At 38.7% G+C, this 21,643-nt stretch overlaps 3 protein-coding genes and 3 non-coding genes across 6 annotated transcripts; all 6 read left to right on the top strand.

Moving 5' to 3' along the window:
• The first annotated feature begins 2,683 nt into the window (after positions 1–2,683).
• mrps17 (mitochondrial ribosomal protein S17) lies at positions 2,684–4,239 on the top strand. Its single transcript, XM_051400778.1, has 3 exons — positions 2,684–2,784; positions 3,130–3,278; positions 3,734–4,239. The coding sequence occupies exons 2-3, from the start codon at positions 3,153–3,155 to the stop codon at positions 4,055–4,057; spliced, it is 450 nt and encodes a 149-aa protein (XP_051256738.1). The 5' UTR covers positions 2,684–2,784; positions 3,130–3,152; the 3' UTR covers positions 4,058–4,239.
• Positions 4,240–4,764: 525 nt separating this feature from the next.
• On the top strand, positions 4,765–13,422 carry LOC127363833 (protein NipSnap homolog 2). Its single transcript, XM_051400777.1, has 10 exons — positions 4,765–4,927; positions 6,518–6,645; positions 6,780–6,825; positions 6,922–7,016; positions 8,438–8,508; positions 9,369–9,509; positions 9,642–9,673; positions 10,706–10,800; positions 11,117–11,200; positions 11,845–13,422. Exons 1-10 carry the CDS (start codon positions 4,848–4,850, stop codon positions 11,907–11,909), a joined length of 837 nt encoding a protein of 278 aa, XP_051256737.1. The 5' UTR covers positions 4,765–4,847; the 3' UTR covers positions 11,910–13,422.
• A 728-nt stretch (positions 13,423–14,150) lies between these two features.
• Positions 14,151–21,373, top strand: cct6a (chaperonin containing TCP1, subunit 6A (zeta 1)). The gene is made up of 13 exons (XM_051400776.1): positions 14,151–14,376; positions 15,037–15,100; positions 16,225–16,359; positions 16,461–16,634; positions 16,911–17,014; positions 17,126–17,396; positions 17,911–17,993; positions 19,104–19,200; positions 19,322–19,469; positions 19,948–20,081; positions 20,561–20,663; positions 20,839–20,911; positions 21,007–21,373. Exons 1-13 carry the CDS (start codon positions 14,240–14,242, stop codon positions 21,077–21,079), a joined length of 1,596 nt encoding a protein of 531 aa, XP_051256736.1. The 5' UTR covers positions 14,151–14,239; the 3' UTR covers positions 21,080–21,373.
• Positions 17,684–17,820, top strand: LOC127364754 (small nucleolar RNA SNORA22). The gene has a single exon (XR_007885062.1). It is a non-coding gene; the product is annotated as a small nucleolar RNA SNORA22 (small nucleolar RNA).
• Positions 18,169–18,305, top strand: LOC127364756 (small nucleolar RNA SNORA22). The gene has a single exon (XR_007885064.1). It is a non-coding gene; the product is annotated as a small nucleolar RNA SNORA22 (small nucleolar RNA).
• LOC127364755 (small nucleolar RNA SNORA22) lies at positions 19,701–19,837 on the top strand. Its single transcript, XR_007885063.1, has one exon. It is a non-coding gene; the product is annotated as a small nucleolar RNA SNORA22 (small nucleolar RNA).
• Positions 21,374–21,643: the final 270 nt, after the last annotated feature.

Raw genomic sequence — 21,643 nt, 5'->3', positions numbered from 1 at the left:
TCTTTCAGTGCTTTAAAGTTTTCCTCCATGTTTAAGAAGTGATGTTTCTTTGCTACCATCTCCTGGCCAAAATGAAAATTTCAGGAAAGCAAATTGGAGAAAGAAAGTGATATCTTTTACCAGTGAGGCCAACAGCATCAGCATAATAAAGCAGTGATGAATGGGTAATAAAGTAAACTGTTTGGCTTGGCTCAAACTAAGGCACAATTAACTTGGCAACACCTTAACTTAAGGTAGTTATAACATACCATAACTACAAACTTTTACACCTTGTAGTTACAGCATTAAAGCATAAATATTGTTTATTTTATCTTACAGACTGATTTTGTTTTGGAAATTTACTTTTCTTGCTGAAATAAAAACATCTTGGACATCCTCACAATACTAATTATAACTTATTTCCACAGTGACCATAAAACATAATATATTACATAAGTTTGTATGTCAACTTATGTTTTCTAACTTTAATTAAACGGGTCAAAAGAGGTACATATGTACAAAGTAATCCATAACATACCAAAAGCCTTAAAGAGAGTAAATGATGAAAGGCAAAACACAGTAACGTACAAAGAGGTGATGAGTGATGACTCTAGGTCTTTACCTCAGAGAACAAGTAGGATTAGGATGCAGCAAGAAGACCGAACCGTTAGAGCTCCGATTATACAGCAGAATCAGATCACAGCTCCCATAAATGAAAGGTAAAACAAGGTTAAACAGGATTTATTGGTGGTAGATGAGAGAAGCTTCATAGCCTTCGATTGTAAAATAATTAATGTGGTTACCAAGCAAGAGAAAAACAGTAAGAAAAAAGATAATGAAGACTCAACTCTGAATGCTGAGCTGAATTAAGTTGAAAATAGCATTACGTGGCACTGGATATACAGCAACGGGACAGGATCAACTCAGTTATGATGTTTCATAAGTTACCTGGTCAAGTATTGAGTATCATCCTCGAACTGTTTAATAAGATATGGAAAGAGGGATTGATGCCAAAAAGCTGCAAAAGTACAATTATATTCTCTTTTACTAAACCCGGGAAAGATCCAAATAATGCTGGGATTTATCGACATATTGCCTTAACGTCACATCTGTGTAAATAGATGGAAAAGATCTTGAGCTGAAGACTTAACTATTTCCTACAACAGAGAGGACTGATAGCCTCATATCAGAATAGATTCATATAGATACATAAACAATGAAGATGAAAGAACTGATGGCAGTTGTTTTCTTTGATATAGAAAAAGCCTTTGATATAGAATAGAAATTAATATATAGGTATAAAAATATAGTAAAAAGTTAAAATAAAAATGGAAATAGAAATATAGTAAGAATAAAAAGAGCCTATATACAAAGTAAATGTAAATCTAAACATGAATATAAAACTATTCCACAGTATGTACTGACGAGCTGATGAGTTTTAGATAATCACAAAGAATGATGTAATAATGAAGTCAATTGCACGTAGAACCAGGTATTGCACTTGCAATCGGCTTATTGCACATTATTGTTTATTATATGTTCTTCACCAGGAAGACAAACAAAGACAAACTTTATAAAAGGTCTTTATTTCTATGGGCAACCGTTGGAGAAAGTGAAGGAGTTTCAGTACTGGGGAACATAACTTGATGAAAGATGTACATGGAAGATTCATATTGAGAAACTAGAAACAAAATGTAAAAAAGTAATTGATCTAATGAGAGTTATATCTATGGGGAGCAGATAAAAAAGCATTAATAGATATTTATAGGGCTTTGGTGAGATTGGCAATTGATTACAGATGCATTGTCGGATCTCTGTCTGACTTTGTGTTGGTGCAACTCCAAGAGACGCTGTACTGAACGGATAAAATTGTATTAGCTTATTGGATTCGTCTGAGAAGATGTGGAGATGAAAACCTCACTAAAAGTGTATTAAATGATTGTTTGGAGTATAATAGATTTAAGGGAACTGGTTTCGGTTGGAACATAAACAATAAAGCAGAAGAAAATTACATTAAAGGTTTAACTGGTAGTGTGTCGTTTACAGTCCATTAGGGAAGATTTAATGTTAGATTTTTTTCAATATTCAGAGAATTCTGGGATTTGGGATAGATGGGGTAGTGAATTTGCCGAGAGGGTGGCTAAAAGATCAATAAATATGAGGAATATAATGGACATTTCATTTGGGAAAGGGGAAGGTTAAAAAAAGGTGGGATGGAGACAATAAGGGCAGAACATAAGAGCAACAGAGCACAAAGTGTTAAAGGAAGAAATATAAGAGAAGAGAAAGTTTTTATCTAGATTAAGATTTGATTGCACTGGTTTAAATAAGACATTTATTTGTATTATTTTTATTGGGTTAGGTAAATGTAATGAACATGTAATACTGCTGCACTGTATCAAATACAATAAAGAGAGAGTAAGTTTACAGCAAAGGGTGAGATAGGCTTATTTATTGTTTAGTATTGTTTATTTTGTATATAGTCTTGTGTATATTACCCTGTAAAAACACTTTGTAAACCCGTTTTTGAAAGAGTCTATATACATATAAGTTAATAAATATAATGTTTATTATTATTATTATTATTATTATTATTATTATTATTATATGTATAAACATATTCCGGTACGGTAGGTGGCGGTATGCGCCTCTAAATTGTAGAAGTAGCAGCAGTAGAAGTTCGCTCTGTCCTTCGCGAGTAGCCGTAGTTTACGTCATTAAAACAAGCCGACCCGAGCAGCATGGAGGAGCTGTGTCGCTGAACAATTTTTGACCTTCTGAAATAATTCCTGTGAAGTAGTGTGGGTGAGTTGTTTCTTTGCGTCCTGTATTCAGTGTTAATCTGTGGTAATGTTGAGATAAAGTCGATGTATTTACGATTATTTCTGAAATTAAAACGTCAGCTGCAGCAATGCGAAGTGTATAGCCTCGGTTTGTCTCCTCATGTCATCCTCTGTTATGAACCGATTGGACATAAATAACATAATGTAGCTGTATAACTGTATTGATCCGACGAAAATCAGCATTGATTAAAGTGTGATGGTCGGTTAAATAAGACATTTGGGTTATAAAAGAGAACTCAGTTGATCCTCGTCTGTCAGATAAATCCTGAGGACTCATGTTAGTATTGTTTTTCTTCTGTTACTACAGGGTTTGGATAGAGATTTTCCAGGATGTCTGCGCTCAAGCATGCATCAGTTCATGCGAAATGGATCATCGGAAGAGTAATCGGGACCAAGATGCACAAAACTGCCAAAGTGCGAGTCACAAGGCTGGTGTTGGACCCGTACCTGCTCAAGGTGAAGTTTTAACAGGGTTCATTCACTGCTGATGGAAGGACACCTGGATGTTACATACACCAAACACCGTCAATAACAAAAAGATTATTTCTATTTCTCTGAGTTTTAGTATTGATGCCAATGCAAAACTATTTATATATTTAATAATAAGCCACAATAATCTGTTAAAATCACCATTAAATAAAGCCAAGAAAGAAGTTCGGTCTAGACCTGCTCTATTTGAAAAGTGTCCTGAGATAACTTCTGTTATGAATTGGCGCTATACAAATAAAATTGAATTGAATTGAATTGAACATATTTTGACAGTAAAATTCTGCACAAATGATTAATTCTCTCACATTAGCCTCGTATAGGTGATAATAAACTTCACTGTGTAGAAGTGAATCGGTGAATGACTCGTGTACAGTGACAATGTATTTAAATAAGCCTTATATTGTCTTCTCTTCCTTCTATAGTACTACAACAAGAGGAAGACCTACTTTGCCCATGATGCTTTGCAGCAGTGCACCGTGGGAGACGTCGTCCTACTCAAGGCTCTGCCTCAGGCGAGGTCCAAACACGTGAAGCACGAACTGTCTGAGATAGTGTATAAAGTCGGTCAGGTGGTTGACCCACTGACGGGAAAGAGGGTAGCCGGAGCCGAGTATGTGGAGCCTCTGAGTGACCTCCTAGTCAGCCTGGAAGACGACATGACGTTAACGGACAAACTGAAGGAGCTCAACATCTCTGCCTCATCCGGTGCAGACGACTCCCCGCCAGCACAAACGCCCACTCTCTGATTAGAAAAGTTGCTTAAATGTGACGTTTCTGTTTCAGGTGTTCATGTAAATATAAAAATGTATAAACCAGTAATCACTTCAGAGCCTGAATACACACGTTTGCTACCTGCTCAGGTAGTTTTGAATTCAAGACCCCATTTAAAGAAAGGATTTCACAATAAAATGACTGCATGGTGTCTGCATGATGCTCATATCTGTTTTATTATACCTTCAGACCAAAGTTGTTTGTTTGAAAAGACATTACATGTTTAAATATTACCATTATTAGAGTCAGTCGCTGGTTTACTTGCTGTTATTTACTAACACTAAGTACAGGATGTATTTTGTCATAAGTGTGATAGTTGAAATGTGCATGTGTGTGCTGGAGTGCACACTAAATCTAAAATATAACAGTATTTAGGTCAGTCTTTTATGTTGAGGCCAGTGTAACTTATTTATTATTATATTTAGAAGCAAAAAAAGTTATATTTAGAAGTCGAAGGAAAACAGAAGTTAAAGCCAGAGCTTAGTCGGTTGTGTTTAGTTTTTCAGGTGTGTTGTTAAAAGTTTAAAACCCCGCGATAATAATAATAATAATAATAATAAAAACAGCAGCGAGATTGATGTTTTAAAGTTAATACGGGGTTATGTTATTGTAAGTAACGTCAGCTCCACCGGGAACAGCTGCACCGGGAACAGCTGCACCGGGAACAGCTCCACCGGGAACAGCTCCACCGGGAACAGCTCCACCGGGAACAGCTCCACCGGACTGTCAGACAGCCTCAGACTGACAGCAGCTTTCAGGGGAAAGATGGCGACCCGAGTCCTTCAAAGAGTGGGCAAAGGCCTTAAACAGACGAAAAGTGGGCTTCAGGTCACGGTTGTCGTCAGGTTAGAGGTTTGCTTATTGAATTTGCCAACGGCGACGTACAAATGCGACTTTAACGCGTTTATTTCCGGTGAAGTTGAGAGCAATGACAAACTCCGGTGTGCTAGGTGGCTAAGCTAACGCTAACGTAAGGACGTTGGCTACGTACACATCTCTGTATAACGTCGCTAGCATTAGCACTATAGCTCCAAACTTGCTAACTTTTTGCTAATGCTAATTATTACCCTGCCGAATTAGAAAGTGGTTGTGCCACTTGTGTTTGCACTCATCAACGCGCACTTTATAATGTTGTGTGCAGAGTTACAGTTGCCATGAGCATAAATAATGCAAAATCTCAACGGGGTTCCTGTCAGTGCCAAAAACTGTATTCAACTTCAAGGTCAACATTGTTGTTGTGATTAGTGGATGACAGAGTTGCTTGCTGCTGCAAGTGTGTGTGTCCTACCTAGAGCAAGCTGTGATGTTAATACGTTCACTCCTGCAATGCTGTGGTGTATATAAAGTTTATTTACAATGTGAGAGTTTCTGAATACACATAACAAAATAATAGTTTTGTTTGCACCAGCTGGCAAACTGTCAAGAGGACTGCTTCCTGATAAACAACTGTAACCAGTGCATGGAGGGCTTTTTGGCACTTTTAAATTAAGTTAAATATGAAATGCTACTCATAAGGGAAGGCTGCTTATGAGTCCTTGTGAACTAATCCTCTGATTATGTGCAGTATGTACAGCTTACAGCCTCCTCTGCTGCTGGACCCTGAGCTGGATAGTATACAATGCCACCTTGTGCATTTACGCTCACCTCAGTCTACGTGCAAGGCAGTTTTATTTATATGCACATTTCATCACAAGTAAACTCTGTGTGCTTTACACAAACCAGTGATATGTACAGAGGTATAGCCTGGCTTATTCTGGATGTATTAGGCTGATATCAGGGACATTAGATATGTTTAAAAACCCTCAATTAGACACAGTTTCTAAATGACTTCAAACAAATAATTGGGATTTACATACTGACATATTGTGTTAGAAATCCATACAGATTTATCTTTAATAAGCTTATAATTGCTGATGTGTCAGTCTAGCTCTATACAAAACAATATAATAAATAAACTACAAAATGATGCAACATTAGCAACAGAATAAGGAATATAATACAAAATACACCCATTCCGCAAAAGGCAGTAAAAGACCCCAGACATACGCATATAGTAAGTAGTCATAACCTGCAGAAGGTAAGACGAGTTAGCTTTTGAACTTGCACACAAGTGTAATAGATCTCAGGTCATCAGATAGTTTGTTCCAGAGAATAAGTGAATGCAATCTCACTACAACAAATACAGTTATAAAACCACCACCTGATGACCCGAGATGTCCGATTGGAATATAGTCAGTGAGCAGGCCAAGAAGTTAAATGAGGAGTCAAACTGTTTTCGTGCTTTAGAGACTCTCAGAACTACAGACGAGTACAGGCAACACAACTGTACGCTGCACTTGTTGCTCAGCTTTTTCTGTTGTTAGTCTCGTATTTCTCCATTGTGTTGCAGAAGAACAGCCGGTTGTATCCAACCTTTGTGTTTTGTTTCACCACAGGAGCCTCTCAGCTTTCCGTGAAGACAGCTGGTTCAAGTCTCTGTTTGTTAGAAAGGTTGACCCCCGAAAAGACGCTCACTCTCATCTACTTGCCAAGAAGGAAGACAACAACCTGTACAAAATACAGTGTATGTGTTTTTTGTGACTTGCTGTGAGTGTTGTGGTGGCACATTGAAATAATCTTTTTCTTCTGTAATGATATTTAGATTATAAATCTATTAGCTGTTGTGTTATCCGCTCATATTTTATCGTCTCCTTGCAGTTCATAATGTCAAGCCTGAGTGCCTTGATGCTTACAATGAACTTTGGTAAGATGTCCGTCTTCCTTCATTGACTTCATCCAGATGTCAAGTTGCAGTGCAGATCTTTTGCTCTTATACACAACTGTATGTGTTTATCTTTAGTGAGGGTGTCTTGCCTTCCATTCACGCTGACCCTGAATACCCTTGTGAGCTTGTGGGAACCTGGAACACGTGGTACGGAGAGCAGGATCAAGCAGGTAACAGCAGGGTTTACATGTGCAAGTGATAAAGCTACTTGTGAATGGCATTTCACTGATTGGTTGTTGGCCCATTCAATCAGGTAGTCTAAATATCACATACACTTCTTTTTCAGAAAACACAGACAATATAGTAGTGCTCAAAGGTTCAATTGATGAATGAATTGACAATAATCTGTCATATATGAGTGATTGTTCAGAAAGAGGATTTCTTGCTTCTTTCTACTCGGTATTAATGTCCATTAAATATTTCTGTTCTTTAAAGTGAAGAGTTTAGAGATGTACCCTAAAGCTCAGGGAAGCATTTTTATACACTAAAACATTCATAGATTTGGTTGGAAAAAACTAATCATCAGATTCATTGATAATGAAATTATTTTTCGTTGCAGCCATACAAGACACTTTCCTCCTGGTTGAGGTTGAGGCTTTATAAGACAATTACATGCATCAGGGCAAATAGGATAATATTGACAATAACTTTATATTAAATAAAAGTTTAAAGTTGAACGGCATAAAAACTCTCTGATTCAGTTTGCTGCTGCTGATGGGAAACTGAGGTTTAGAAGATTTTTTAAGCTTATTTCTTCTCCATGTTTGACTCTTAAGAAAGTGACATTTCATAAGTATTATGCCAATTTTCTCCCCTCTCCAGCTACACAAACCAGAGCTTTCATATTGTGGTTAAATATAGCCGCAACTGTATTGCACTTTTCCTGGCTGCGGTCCAGTTTCTCCTTGTGGTGACATTTGTCGTTCCTCAGTCGTAATCTGCCTCTGATGTTACAGCGCAGTGATATTGGCTGCCTCAGTAAAAGATAATCTAAAAGGCTGCATGAATAAAATATATTCACAACGTGTGCACTAGGAAACAATATGCTCTGAGAGATTTTGTTTCATACTGTAGAGAGTTATCTGTTTTTGTGGTCAGTCCTGTAAAATTACTTTTCATAGTTGATTTCTTTATTCAGTTGTTCATTTTTCATCTTGATCACTGGATTCAGCGTGTTATTTTCCTGCATTGTGGTGGGGTTTGTTCGCACTGATCAGGTTTAGCTGATACTATCTCGTGTCTAGTAGCAGTAAATGCTTTTTCTACTTGGTGGGAAGAACTTTGGAATTGACTAATATCTATTAAATTATGTTAATATTTTATAACAAGTTTTTCAGCCAGAAACTCACATTTTACCAGATGTAACTGAAGTGGTAAGATGATGTGATTTTGGAAATTGATTAGAGATTCATGGTTGATATACTGGATCTCATGTCAGCTTAGATCACAGGTGCTCTATAGAGATTAAAAATTCAATAATTAAACTACAGCTGTTAATGTAAAAATATATCTCTAACCAAAGAAATGCAGACACACCGAGATATATTCGAGAGCTGCATTATTTTTGGCTCTTCTGCTCCTTCTATTCTAGTTCACCTGTGGAGATATCGGGGAGGATACCCGGCTCTCACCGAAGTCATGAACAAACTCAGACAGAATAAGGTAACGGGTGCTCGGAGTAGTTTACCGGCAGTTTGTGACCTGTAGGAGCAGTGTCAGGCAGTGCACCCCTCAAATTAGATCCACAAACCATTTTTCCACTCATGTGTCTCCATCTTTATGTGTGATTTTCCAGATGTTTGGTGTGAACCTTGTGCAATTATTATGTACAGAAATGCAATTTTATACTATAAATGAGGTAAATTCGCCCAATTCTGGTCTTATCCATATTCATGTTTTAATCTTCAGATGTTTGTTTTTATCTAGAAAGTTTGTGAGAAGTTTGAAAAAGAAGAATGAAAATAAGTACAAGTTTTTGGTGTCATGCCCACATTGATGTTACTAAATTATTTAAAATCCAATAAATACAATTAGATAGAAAAATAAATACATTTTCAAATTGTGCATTCACATAAACTTTATGCAATTAAGTAACCCAGATTACTCAAGATCTTATATAATAATAAAGAATAAAGAGTCTATCGACATGTATTCCAACAAAATTCATAAGATAATACAGGAGATGGTTTTTGTCTGTTGGAACTGGATGCTAACCTCCCAAAAAACAGAGATGTTGCCCTTCGCAACCATCAGTGTTTTCTATCTCTGTCTTACACTGTCACAGTTCTTACTAAACTTCGTCATGACAACAGGTGATTTGTTGTTCCAGGTGTAGAAAATGGTGATGTACCTAAATGGTCTGATCACAGCTGATGTGTTGTAACCAATCTAACTGACTTTACTGACTTCATCTATACTCCTATCTGACTAGAGTATTAATATTATTACGTATGTATTTAGCAGTCTGTGGGTCGAGCCAGATTTATTGAGTGATGTGAGATTGTTGTTTGTCGTTGCTGTAGGAGTTTATGAACTACAGGAACGAGAGGGGGAAGATGCTGCTGTCTCGTAGGAACCAGCTTCTGCTGGAGTTCAGTTTCTGGAACGAACCCGTCCCTCGTCCAGGACCCAACATCTATGAGCTCCGATCGTACCAACTCAGGGTAACACCATCTCATACATAGATTCACTAGCTTCCTCCCATTAAGTATAGATATATGTTTTCTCTGTTGCTGTAGTGAAGAGTCAGAAAACTTACTTTACACATCTCTCCCCTCTTTACATTCCTATTTCAGCCAGGGACGATGATCGAGTGGGGAAATTACTGGTAACGCATAACTTTCTTAATCTTTCTCCTTTTTTTTTTTTTTTTTTACATGTAGAATCAGAAAGCCATCATATTGGATTCATTTAACTAATGTGCAGATCTCGTACACTTTCTCTTTGTGTTAACTGTAGAGCTACTTTTATGTACCACTTTAAAATTTCCTCACTACTATTTTATTGGTTTTACAGATTGTGGCAGATGAAAATGAGTCAACGGTACTTTTTGGCTAGACAGTCTGTGCATGACTCCTAAGCAAGACATATTACACACATAATTTGTAAATCTCAAATATAATTGACCTATTCCCCGTGCATTTAATGTACGTACTAGGGCTGCACCCAAAAACTCAATGATTCGAATTATCAGTCGAGAAAACCTCAACTCGTATTTTGTCAGTTGAATCTCTGCATGTTTTTTAGCTGCGTCATTGCACACAGAGCAATGCAGAAGCAACTTTATAAACCAAGTCTCAACTATCACCCGTCTCTGCTTTCATCACAGTTAGTTTTTTTTGGTTTGTGATAACTTTAACAGACAGCGTGAGGCCAGACAACATGAGGCAGGGCGACACAGCTCTAGTCTGAGTCTGCTGCAGCACCCTGGCAAGTGTGTATGGCACTGGGATTTTATAATGGAGCTATGAGCAGAACGCACACTATTTCTGTCTGTGATTGTGTTAAAATCGGATGTTTTGACATCACAGATGCCGAAGAGAGGCATTAAAACGTGAGGCAGGCTAACAGCCAAATCTGATTCAACTGACAAAAGTCTGACCCGGGTACAGCCCTAGTATGTACGTATCTGATTAAATTGATAATGACTGGGAAATTTACCTGAAGTTTAAAACAATCTTGAGGTTGTAAGATCAAAGTCTGATGTTTTGATTTGAATGATATAATTTTGGTGCAGATAAATGTCAGTATTATTTGAACTTTAAAACCTACATAATTGTGCTGGTGGTTAAATCGGTACAATTACCCTTAAATAACAAGCCTTTTTTTTCATGTAACATAACTCTTTGGTGCTCCGCAGGGCGCGTGCTATTGAGATCCGCCAGCAGAACCAAGAGTCGGTGGGAGGATTTTTCTCACAGATTGGAAGTCTGTACACGGTTCACCACTTATGGGGTGAGCAGTGTTTAATGAACTGTGCAGCACTGAGATATTTCTAGAGGAAAAAATACATACACAAGTTAGATTATAGAATATTTAACCCATATTAGGGATGTTTACAAATGTATGACTGTTTTGTAAATTATTAAACAGCAGTACATAACAGTTCACTACATTAAGTGCATCTTTGATGTCTATTCAGGAACTATTTTACTTACTCTTCAGGTCAAGGAATTGATTGGAATCTATAACTTAATAAAAAAGTTTCAAAATCTAACACTTTTCTTAGTAAATATATATATATTATATATATATTTTTTTTTCCTTCCAGCTTACAAAGACCTTCAGTCCAGAGAAGACACCAGAAATGCAGCCTGGCAGCGTGATGGCTGGGACCAGATTGTTTATTACACTGGTAAGTCTTATCTCTTATCTCTCCTCTCTTTACCTTTCTGGTAATATAATGTAATCAGTCTAATCTGCGTATGTCTGTAATCTGTGTTTACGTTCACGTCATTACACATAGTGATGCATACACATTCACATTGTAATGAAGAACTGTGAAAACTTGTGTCCTACCACTGCGCTGTCAGTTTAAATGCTTGGACATACACGCACACACATACATGGGTTGCACAATTAAACACGAAGATCCAAATCTTTTCAACAATTTATTAGTGGTAATGAAATGGATGATCTTTTTCTGCAGGAAAATTAAATATTATAAATACATCATTACAAATTAGAACTCTGCACTCTGAATTAAGGTCATTATTATTACGTTTGGCATTTAGGTCTTCAGGCCTCACTAATGGGATTCTAATATGATTCCAACACAAATAATCCATTGAAAATGTAAATTAAATAAGATTTTATGGGTGAAAACTCACATAGATGATTTGTCCATGTGCATGTAAATGCTTTGTCTGATTATCTGAGTAACCTGATTCCTTCCAGTAACACAGTTTGTTGTATGTGTGTGTCTGTGTGTGGGTTTGTTGATGTAAACAATACTGCATGACACAAATCTGCCACTGTTGTTCCTTCCTCGTTCCACAGTCCCTCTTATTCAACACATGGAATCTAGAATAATGATTCCCATGAAGACTTCGCCCTTGAAGTAACCACAAACACCGAGGGGGAGCCTCTCAACAGCCACTGCAACCATCACACTGATCTGTAGAGAGTGTTACCAACCTTTAGAGTGTCCACTGCCATGAATATCTGGATAACATCAACATCGTGTTTCAGTTTCAGTTTTTTTTCTTTTGTTTCTTTACTCTGGTTTTCTGTGTGGGCCTAGAATGTCTTATTTCAGATAATGAGGTTAAAATGATTCATCACCAAACTGTATCTGTTACAGCAGACTGTGTTACTGATCCATTAATGCGCCGTGTGTAGACAAAATATAATTCCTCTTCACTGTCCATGATTTAAAGGGTCAGATTAAAAATGGCGTCTTATTTTTAATGACGAGATAAAAACTGCTTTCATCAGTGTTACGAGTGTTCAGATGTGAGGAAGAGATGTGTATCAAACATTTAATAGTTCTAGTGCTGGTCACAGGCTGAAAATGTCTTTTCATAAAAATGTGTTTCAAAAGAGAAAGTTCTTGTGACTCGTAAGCCCTGTTGTACTAGCATTGATAACTAATCAGACAAAAAACAACTGCCTCCGGTGTCTCACAACAAAAACACGTCTTCCAGAGCTCACAGTTCACTACTAATGTGAACTGAAAAAGCTTTAAATGTTACAGATGATGGTTAGTTTTAGAGGAGCATGCTGTTTACAAATCAGTGATTGTCAGAGATAGCGGCCTGTGTTGTAGAGCGGACTCTGGCTTTATGTTCAGTAGAAGTTCACCAGGTATACACTCCAACAGAAAATGTGACTTTATGTTTACATGGCTTTGATCCAGCCAGCCGGTTATCGTTTATACCAGTAATTCGTTTCAAGATGAGTTACATGGATGAATGAAAAGATTCATTATGACACTGTTATGAGGACACACAAAAAAGTTCACAAGAGTGTCGGACTTGTCAGAACAGCAAGCTAGACTTTGATTTAGAACACAGTCTTTTTTTTTTATTCCTGTTGGATTCATGAATGTAGTGTCCGGTTCTTGTGGTGAAGATGTGCTGAATGTCCTGAAGGAGTCATGTCTTCTCTTTTAAACTGACCACAAACTCCAGATTATTTTCTAACTTGGACATCATGACACTTCTGGCTCTTCAAGCTGTGAGGAGGGGGACAAGTTGATTCAAATGATTAGAAGTTATTGTTGATTGTTGACAACTAATCAGTATCTACACACTGCTGTACAACGACTGGTTTAGCCTATCCCTCTATCGAGCAATTAATGCCAACCAGGTGATTGTGTGCTCTAACTGAGATTAATAGGTTTGTTTGTTTTTTTTAAATGGTCAGATTGTAGATATACATAGTGGGGCTTATTGACCGAGCCAGAGATATGGTCAACCCTGTGTCTGTAAATGAAGTGGGTTGCTCCTAACTATTTCATGTTGATAAATAAGTGGACAGAGGAGGAGTAATTTCTCAATGTGGTAAATGCGAATTGCAGTGCTTTAATAAGACTAGTTGTACATATTAAATTAAACTTCTGATGAAAACAAGAAACAGATCTTGGTCTCCATTGTATCATGTATTGTTGATGCTTGTTCTTGATCGCTCAGTCCTGTTTGTCTTGCAGGACTGAAGAAGAATGTGTTTTATGCTCACTTGATTACATCAGAATAAATAAGACAAATATTTCACACACTTTACACACAAAGAAGAACTATTTCTACTGTCAGTTTTCCTGACTTAAAATAGTTGGAAGTTAATAACACATCCATGTCCATCCCAGCAGACCTCTTATTTCCATATTAAGACACTGAAATGTGACGTATCTTGCCCAATCAGCGCGTCGTCTAGGGTGTGACTTAGGCTGCCTTCAATGTATGTCGGAGATCCTAACACCTGACACAGTCCCGACAAGGTGGTCACTGCAGAAATTGTTTTCCAGTTGATCATAATTAAGGATGGTTAATTGCTTCCACTACTACCAAATCTTGTGCTGTCATGATGTATGATAAAATAAAACAGCAACCTGTGTGCTTTAATATTCAGCACATATATCAACAATTGTATGAGTTCCTAATAACAGTCTCTTTTTTTTTGGTTTAAATTTTTTTAAATGTTTTTGAGGAGTCTCCCATACCGATGCAATCACTTGCAACCGCACGACTCGCTATTAATTTCCCATTAATGTGAACGGGTAGTTTTGAAGCTTTCCTAAAATCCGAATGTCCGAGCCTCAACTCGTTACATAAACGCACCACGAGAACACGTGGTGGAGCCTTCTGGAAGCAGACTCTCCTTTCCAGCCCGAGCAGCCCGCACTCCCCACCGGCGGTACTTTTTACTTTTACTTCGCTGGTTGTGCTGCTTCGCCATGTCCGCGGTGAAAGCTCTGAACCCGAAAGCAGAGGTGGCCAGGGCCCAGGCCGCCCTGGCGGTTAACATCAGTGCGGCTCGGGGGCTTCAGGACGTGCTGAAAAGTAACCTGGGACCGAAGGGGACCATGAAGATGTGAGTGACGCACGAGCCCTTTGTGCAGCACGCGTGCTAAGCTAACGTTGCTAAGTAGCTAACGTTCACCGGCAGGGTGGCCGTTTATAGACAGACTAACCGCCGCGTGGTTTTGCGTTTGTTTTAAATGCGGGACGCCTCCCCTGCGTGTTACTCCGCCACAGGAAGTGCTGAATCGTAGTTTAGACCTTTTACTTTTAATAAAAACGGTTAACGGATTTTTTCCCGGCGCACGTTGCCCTGCGCAGTCATCGTCACGAGCCGTTTTGACAACCGTCAGGCTAACGGTAGCATGTTAGCGTCAGTTGGTTAGCGGATTACGCTAACGCTAACTGAATGACAAAGTTTCTGTTTACATCGCTTTTATTTTATTGTATCGTTACTATAGTGGGACTAATAGGCGGATGAATGGATTGATCAATGATAACCGAGTTAAAGTTATTGATTATTTAGCGCCGGGAGGATTATTTCAGGAAGTTTGTGCAGATGGCTAACAGTAGCTGTGTGCAGACACTCGTTTATGTTCAAGGTCTGACGAGACTGACTTTAAACTTTCTCTAAACTCTTGGTACCTACAGTATTTAATCCGGCTGTAGCTTGTAGTAAGCAGCCCGTGGCTCTGTCCAGTTAACATTAACCCTGTGTGTTGTGGGTCTGCAGGCTGGTGTCCGGTGCAGGAGACATTAAGCTGACCAAAGATGGCAACGTCTTGTTACACGAGATGGTAAGGAAGTGGTGAGCTGTGAAATTGCACTTTTTGTGTCCAGCTGTGTTGTCCTTACACTGCCTTCTCCATTGTCAAAGAGTGACCACACCCCTAATGTATTTGGATGCCATTAAAGTGAATGTGAGTAACGTGTTCCCATGTAAAAATAAACACTGTCTGTTACATGGGTGATTAACTAACTACCTGACAGGACTGGGAATCAAACCTCAATACTGTCTCGATACTGATTGATTGTATTGAGTGATCGAGTACCGACAGCTGGTTCTGAATACCTGAACAGGATTATAACGATTTGATGCATCTGCTAATCCTGGATTGAATTGCACTGCTATTTTTTGCTGCTTGTGTTTGGAGAACATTTATTATTTGTGAACTGAAATGAGTTTGTGTTGAACATGTTAATATATAGGGCACAAAACTGCTGATTGATTACACATAGATTGGTGAAAGAACAGTTACCAGTGCTAAATCTTTAAATTAAAACTCAGTCTTCAATCAGTATTACATTTGCCAGAGTCAAAATCAGGTTTAATGTCAAGTAGGTTTTCACATACAAAGAATTTGCCTTGGTATATTGGTGCATAACAGTAGACATAGCTCGAGGAAAATATAAAGATGAATTGTGAATAAGCATAAATTGACAATACGAGGAAGGAAAGAAATATGAAGACAATAATAAAGAGGCTATATGTTTCTTTCTCGACTCTTCATCAGTGGAGATACTCTTTTGAAAGCACAAGTGGACCTCGAGTTCAGTTTGTTTTGTTTTACAGCAGAGGAACGTGTTGTACTGTAGAGTAGAAAACTTATAGTTGATCATCTCAAATTAACATGCAACTAGTTTGATCATTGATTGTAATTGATAATTGTCTGTCACATATGATAATGAATATTCTTTGGGGTTTGGACTTTTGGTCAGGCAAAGCGAGACATTTGAAGATGTAAACTCGAGCTCTGTGACGTTGTGATTAAACCAAATAATGTATTAAAATATTAATTCATGAAAATGAATCATAAGCTGCAGCTCAGTTGTTCTTCGTCGGTGATGGGGTTTTGCATAATCACCATGATCAATGGTCTTTTTATGTTGCACTAATATCTTTACTCTTGTTCCTTTTCAGCAAATTCAGCACCCGACAGCATCACTCATTGCAAAGGTTGCCACGGCGCAGGATGACATCACAGGAGACGGAACCACCTCCAACGTCCTCATCATCGGTGAACTGCTGAAGCAGGCTGACCTCTACGTGTCAGAGGTAAAAGAGAAACACTGCTCTTTTATCAATGTAATGAGGGGCAGTGGTATTTGGAACTAGTTATATTTTCCCTCTAACTTTCTTTTGATTCCGCGCCGCAGGGTCTTCATCCAAGAATCATTGCTGAGGGCTTTGAGGCAGCAAAAGAGAAAGCCTTGGCGGCTCTGGAGGATGTGAAAGTGACCCAGGAAATGGACAGAGAGACGCTCATCAACGTAGCACGCACCTCTCTCAGGACCAAGGTCCACAAAGAGCTGGCAGACCTGCTCACTGAGGTGAGACATGTGCGAACGGAGCTTAGTGGGAGTCTTTGGCACCGAACAATGATCGTTCTCTTGGTTATGGTTACTCCTAGTAGACTCTTTAATCCCTTTGGCTGTAAAATATCTACTAAGGGCACTCGCTGATAAGCTACCACATCAGTCAGATAATTCCATACGAGCAGTTTCTTGCCTTTGTGAAGATGTGGATATTCGCTAGTTAATTAGGACGTGCAGAAGTTTAATATTTCAGATTTTTGTCAGTGGTTAATGTGACATGTTTGTCTGCAGGCTGTAGTAGATGCTGTGCTGGCAATCGCCAAACCCAATGAGCCAATCGACCTGTACATGGTGGAAATCATGGAGATGAAGCATAAGACCGACTGCGATACACAGTGAGTCTTAACAAAATCTGAAGACTTGGAGCAAGTGACATTTCATCACTTTACTGATGCTGCTGCAGGAGTGTATCTAAGGGTTTTTTCTTTTCAATTTTAATTTCTCAGACTGATCAGAGGTTTGGTGTTGGACCACGGTGCTCGACACCCAGACATGAAGAAGAGGGTGGAGGATGCCTACGTGCTGACCTGCAACATATCTTTGGAGTACGAAAAGACAGAGGTTAACTCTGGCTTCTTCTACAAGAGTGCAGATGAGAGGGAGAAGCTTGTGGCTGCAGAGAGGAAGTTCATTGAGGATCGTGTGCAGAAGATCATCGCCTTGAAGAACAAAGTTTCGCCCGACGGGGAGAAGGGTTTTGTTGTCATTAACCAGAAGGTAAGTTTGAAAATGAGTCGTACAGTATTGGTATTTAACTGCAAGACACTTCTTACTGGGAGTAGCTTATTTAAAGTGTTAAATGTTATGTCAAAAATACTGCTTGATAAAGCTTTAAATATATTTGACACAATATTATCCCATGACCCATTGCCTCTCGTAGGTACATAAGTTACAGGTCAATTCACATATCATTTTAAGACATTTTTAATTTCTATAAGAACACTGAGCATTTTGTGATTCTCAACATATTTAAGTAAAAATAAATGCCTCATCAATACTGTTAATTGCACAGTGAACACCCAAGGATGCTAACGTAGCTCCCCCTGGTCTCTTGTGTCTGTGCTACAGTAAACCTGATCTGTACCTCTGCATTAGGAGAGTCCGCTCCTCACTTACATGTATTCAACAGATCAGAATAAACTTTACATCACTGAAACTGATAACTGTGAGCTATTTATTGAATTGATGATGATGATAAATGGATGTTTCATGTTTTCTCTTTATTGTATAGGGTATTGACCCATTATCTCTAGATGCCCTCGCCAAGGAAGGCATTGTAGCCCTGCGCAGGGCGAAGAGGAGGAACATGGAGAGGTAAGAAAACATTACAAAGAGTGCCCTTTTCTGTACAATGGAAATGTTGTAGTTTCCCTGTCACTTCCGGTAAACGTGAATTTTATTTTTTTAGAAGATGGAAAATTTTGCAAAAAGGGTTCAAGACAACAAACCTATTATTATTTCTTCTTTTGTAAAATGTAGTTGGTCTCATTTGCACAGCGAACACCCAGGGATGCTAACATGGCTCTCCCTGGTCCACTATGTCTGTGCTACAGTGACTCTGGTCTTTTCCTCTGCATTACGAGAGTTTCCGTCTCTCCTACATGTATTCAGCTGATCAGAACAAACTTTGTTTTAAACAGATCATTTTTGCATTATTGAGCCGGAGCAATGATACTTGTCCTCTATTGTGGAAATGCTAACAGAGTCCAGTTAGAACAGTATTTTTTCACTTTTTAGCAATTATATCCACAAACAATTGGATCATATATAGATGCCTAGAGCGATGCAGACACTGCAGTTAAAACAATAACACATCCTATTGTTTTTACAAAAACCTTTCTTATACGTTCACAGTTCAGTTAGGTTTGATAAAACAAAGGCAAACCGTGGTGTAATGTAATTTTACTATTTTGGCTCTAGGTGTAGTTGTTCAGTAAAGTTTGAATACTGTGATGATACAGTTTACCATCATGTTTTTGGCCACAGTGTTAAAATTGAATATCAGAACACATTCCCTAAATCTAGCCAAATGTGGGACCAGAATGCATATACTACATTTTATTATGATGAGTACAATCTTGTCTGTGCATTAGACGTCTCTACCCTTCGGAGGCTTGGTGAAGTATGACTCAACGTTTTGCTCAGGAAACTGTAACGATTGGTCAAATTTGTGGACAGGTTGTGGCGATAGGATAAAATTGCTAGGTTGTGGATTGTTCTGATCGTATCGTCGCAGCCTCCTGGAGGGCCTGATTAGATGTCAGTGAATGAGACCGCTTGATTACTTCCATCAGTACAGTGACACATGCACAGACAACACTTGCTCTCCATAGCTACTGTGGGTTCCCGGCTGTATGATGATGTACCATCAGAAATCACATCAAGGAACTGATTAATACATACAGTGTGTTGTTCCCTTGGCAGGCTTTCCCTCGCTTGCGGTGGCATTGCCATGAATTCAGTTGATGACCTCACACCTGAATGCTTGGGAAATGCTGGGTTGGTTTATGAATACACACTGGTGAGTATCTATGTTGTGACTATTATGTAAGTGTAAAAGACTGGTTCCTGGAGGCTGTTTGCATTTATTGATGTGTAAGATGTCGAGGCAGAGCTATTAATTTCCCGTAATCCTGTTACAGGGAGAGGAGAAGTACACGTTCATTGAGAAGTGTGGAAATCCTCGCTCAGTCACCCTGCTGGTGAAGGGACCAAACAAACACACCCTCACACAAATCAAAGATGCTGTAAGAGATGGTTTGCGGGCAGTCAAGAATGCCATAGAAGATGGTAAGGCTAAATAAAATGTGTTTGTGTTATTTGACTTTGTTTTAGAAGTCAATTTCTGTTTTGCCACCAGGGTGCAGTTCAACACTTTGTTTTCAAGGTTCCCTCCAGTTGATCCTTTCACTGCAATCTTTATCACACATTTACTGCCATGTTACACATGTTACTGCAATTTAGGTAGTACACTGTGGTCAGTCTGTCTGTTCTTCTTTTGTAAAATGTAGTTGGTCTCATTTGCACAGCGAACACCCAGGGATGCTAACATGGCTCTCCCTGGTCCACTATGTCTGTGCTACAGTGACTCTGGTCTTTTCCTCTGCATTACGAGAGTTTCTGTCTCTCATACATGTATTCAGCTGATCAGAACAAACTCCCCAAGTTTATTGTTTTACGTTTGTTTTAACAGTTCTTGTCTTGCTGAGCTGAGGCAATTATATTTCTGTGTTTTCTAAGTGTTTTCTTTTGATATTTGTCTCTTCAGGTAGTGTTGTGCCCGGTGCAGGTGCATTCGAGGTTGCTGTGGCAGATGCTTTGGTAAAACACAAGCCCAATGTGAAAGGCAGAGCCCAGCTGGGAGTCCAGGCATTTGCAGATGCTCTTTTAGTCATCCCCAAGGTGAGGGATTTATACTTTCTCCTGCAGACTTTCAGTGTTTCTTTATACTAAGGTGTTTTTGCTTTTGTATTGTAGATCTACTACAATCAGTTGTCAGCTATTAAATTAATCGGCAACTACAATTACAGATTGTTTTGAGTCTGTTTTTAAAGAAACGTTTTCAGATTCTCTGTTTTCAGCTTCTCGAATGTTGATTGATTATTTTCTGGTCTCTTTAGTTCACTATGACAGTTAACTGAATATATTTGGGATGTGGACAAAAGACATTTGAGGATGACACCTTGGGGAAATGATCATCAGAAATCAATAATAAAAATAATCCTTACTTGCAGCTTTACTGTTTAGTGCTACTGATAATATCTCTTGTCCTCCTACTCATGCCTACCATTAGACAGGAAAGTCCAAACTGATTTGTTATCTGTGAGAATTCACACTGTTATCAGCCTCCGTTGATTTTAATTCTGCACCTTCCTTTGTAGGTTTTGGCCCAGAACTCTGGCTATGACCCACAGGAGACCCTGCTGAAGCTGCAGACAGAGTTCAAAGAGTCTGGTCAGCTTGTTGGAGTAGACCTCGACACAGGTCAGAACCACAGCAGGGTTTATATATAGAGGATTGTATTACGCAATGTATTTTAAAGATATTTACAATACATCACAATGTCTATTGTTGATTTTTCAAAAGCAGCAACGAGCCTAGCTACCGCCCTGGTTCGGTTATAATGCTCTTAAATCACAACTTAAATCCTGTTTTTCAGGGGAGCCCATGGTGGCAGGGGAAGCAGGTGTATGGGATAATTACAGCGTTAAGAAACAGCTTCTTCATTCATGGTGAGTTTACACATCTCAAAACTCTACAAGGCCAGTTGAATATTTGAAATGTTCCCGGTTCCTTCAATCTCTTGCGTGTTTTATTCCTTTTACAGCACGGTGATTGCTAGCAACATCTTGTTGGTGGATGAGATCATGCGAGCTGGAATGTCTTCACTCAAAGGTTAAAGGTCAACTGAAGAAGCTGCAGCTGTCTTCATACTCACAGGGATAGTTGTTTACCGAACGGTTCAGTCAACGTGTTCCCGCTCTGAAGCCCCCCAGTCTGATGGACAGCCTGCTGTAAACACCACAGCAGTCATCACAGCGTCTGTCAGAAATCAATGTTATGCTAGTCATGTTTTTTTTTTCATGGATTTGTGAACGCCTTCCTCTGATTGGTTTATTTATGAGATTTTGTTAAAAGCACTGACCTCTGCCACTCGGATTTGTTTCTACCCATTAAAGGCTCTTGAAAGATTGGTTTGTTTTTGTCTTTGTGAAGAGTAAAGTGATGTATAAAATGCAGCTGTTGAGATAAACTGGGTGTTCAAATTTAGAAATCTCTTTGGAAACTATTCAAACTGTAAAATGCAGCCAGAATGTAATTTAAACACACAAGTGCTGTTTTTGGCAATTCCATATAATGCAATTTAAAATTAAATATTGTGTTTTTTACTCCACTAAAATTACTTAACAGATCCAGATTACACAAAACAAAAGTTTATTATAGGTAATTAAATGGGTTCATCT

Source organism: Dicentrarchus labrax, unplaced genomic scaffold, assembly GCF_905237075.1.
Source record: "Dicentrarchus labrax unplaced genomic scaffold, dlabrax2021, whole genome shotgun sequence".
Lineage (NCBI taxonomy): Eukaryota > Metazoa > Chordata > Actinopteri > Moronidae > Dicentrarchus > Dicentrarchus labrax.
The sequence above is the reverse complement of the archived record's forward strand: the minus strand, read 5'-3'. Positions and strand labels throughout refer to the sequence as shown.

Excerpts from the sequence above, each read along its gene's own strand:
- mrps17 (XM_051400778.1), top strand. The coding sequence starts at position 3,153 with ATGTCTGCGCTCAAGCATGCATCAGTTCATGCGAAATGGATCATCGGA. Across the intron at positions 3,279-3,733 it reads TGGACCCGTACCTGCTCAAG|TACTACAACAAGAGGAAGAC; the intron begins GTGAAGTTTTAA and ends TTCCTTCTATAG.
- LOC127363833 (XM_051400777.1), top strand. The coding sequence starts at position 4,848 with ATGGCGACCCGAGTCCTTCAAAGAGTGGGCAAAGGCCTTAAACAGACG. Across the intron at positions 6,826-6,921 it reads GATGCTTACAATGAACTTTG|TGAGGGTGTCTTGCCTTCCA; the intron begins GTAAGATGTCCG and ends GTTTATCTTTAG. Across the intron at positions 7,017-8,437 it reads CGGAGAGCAGGATCAAGCAG|TTCACCTGTGGAGATATCGG; the intron begins GTAACAGCAGGG and ends CTTCTATTCTAG.
- cct6a (XM_051400776.1), top strand. The coding sequence starts at position 14,240 with ATGTCCGCGGTGAAAGCTCTGAACCCGAAAGCAGAGGTGGCCAGGGCC. Across the intron at positions 15,101-16,224 it reads ACGTCTTGTTACACGAGATG|CAAATTCAGCACCCGACAGC; the intron begins GTAAGGAAGTGG and ends GTTCCTTTTCAG. Across the intron at positions 20,664-20,838 it reads TGGAGTAGACCTCGACACAG|GGGAGCCCATGGTGGCAGGG; the intron begins GTCAGAACCACA and ends CCTGTTTTTCAG.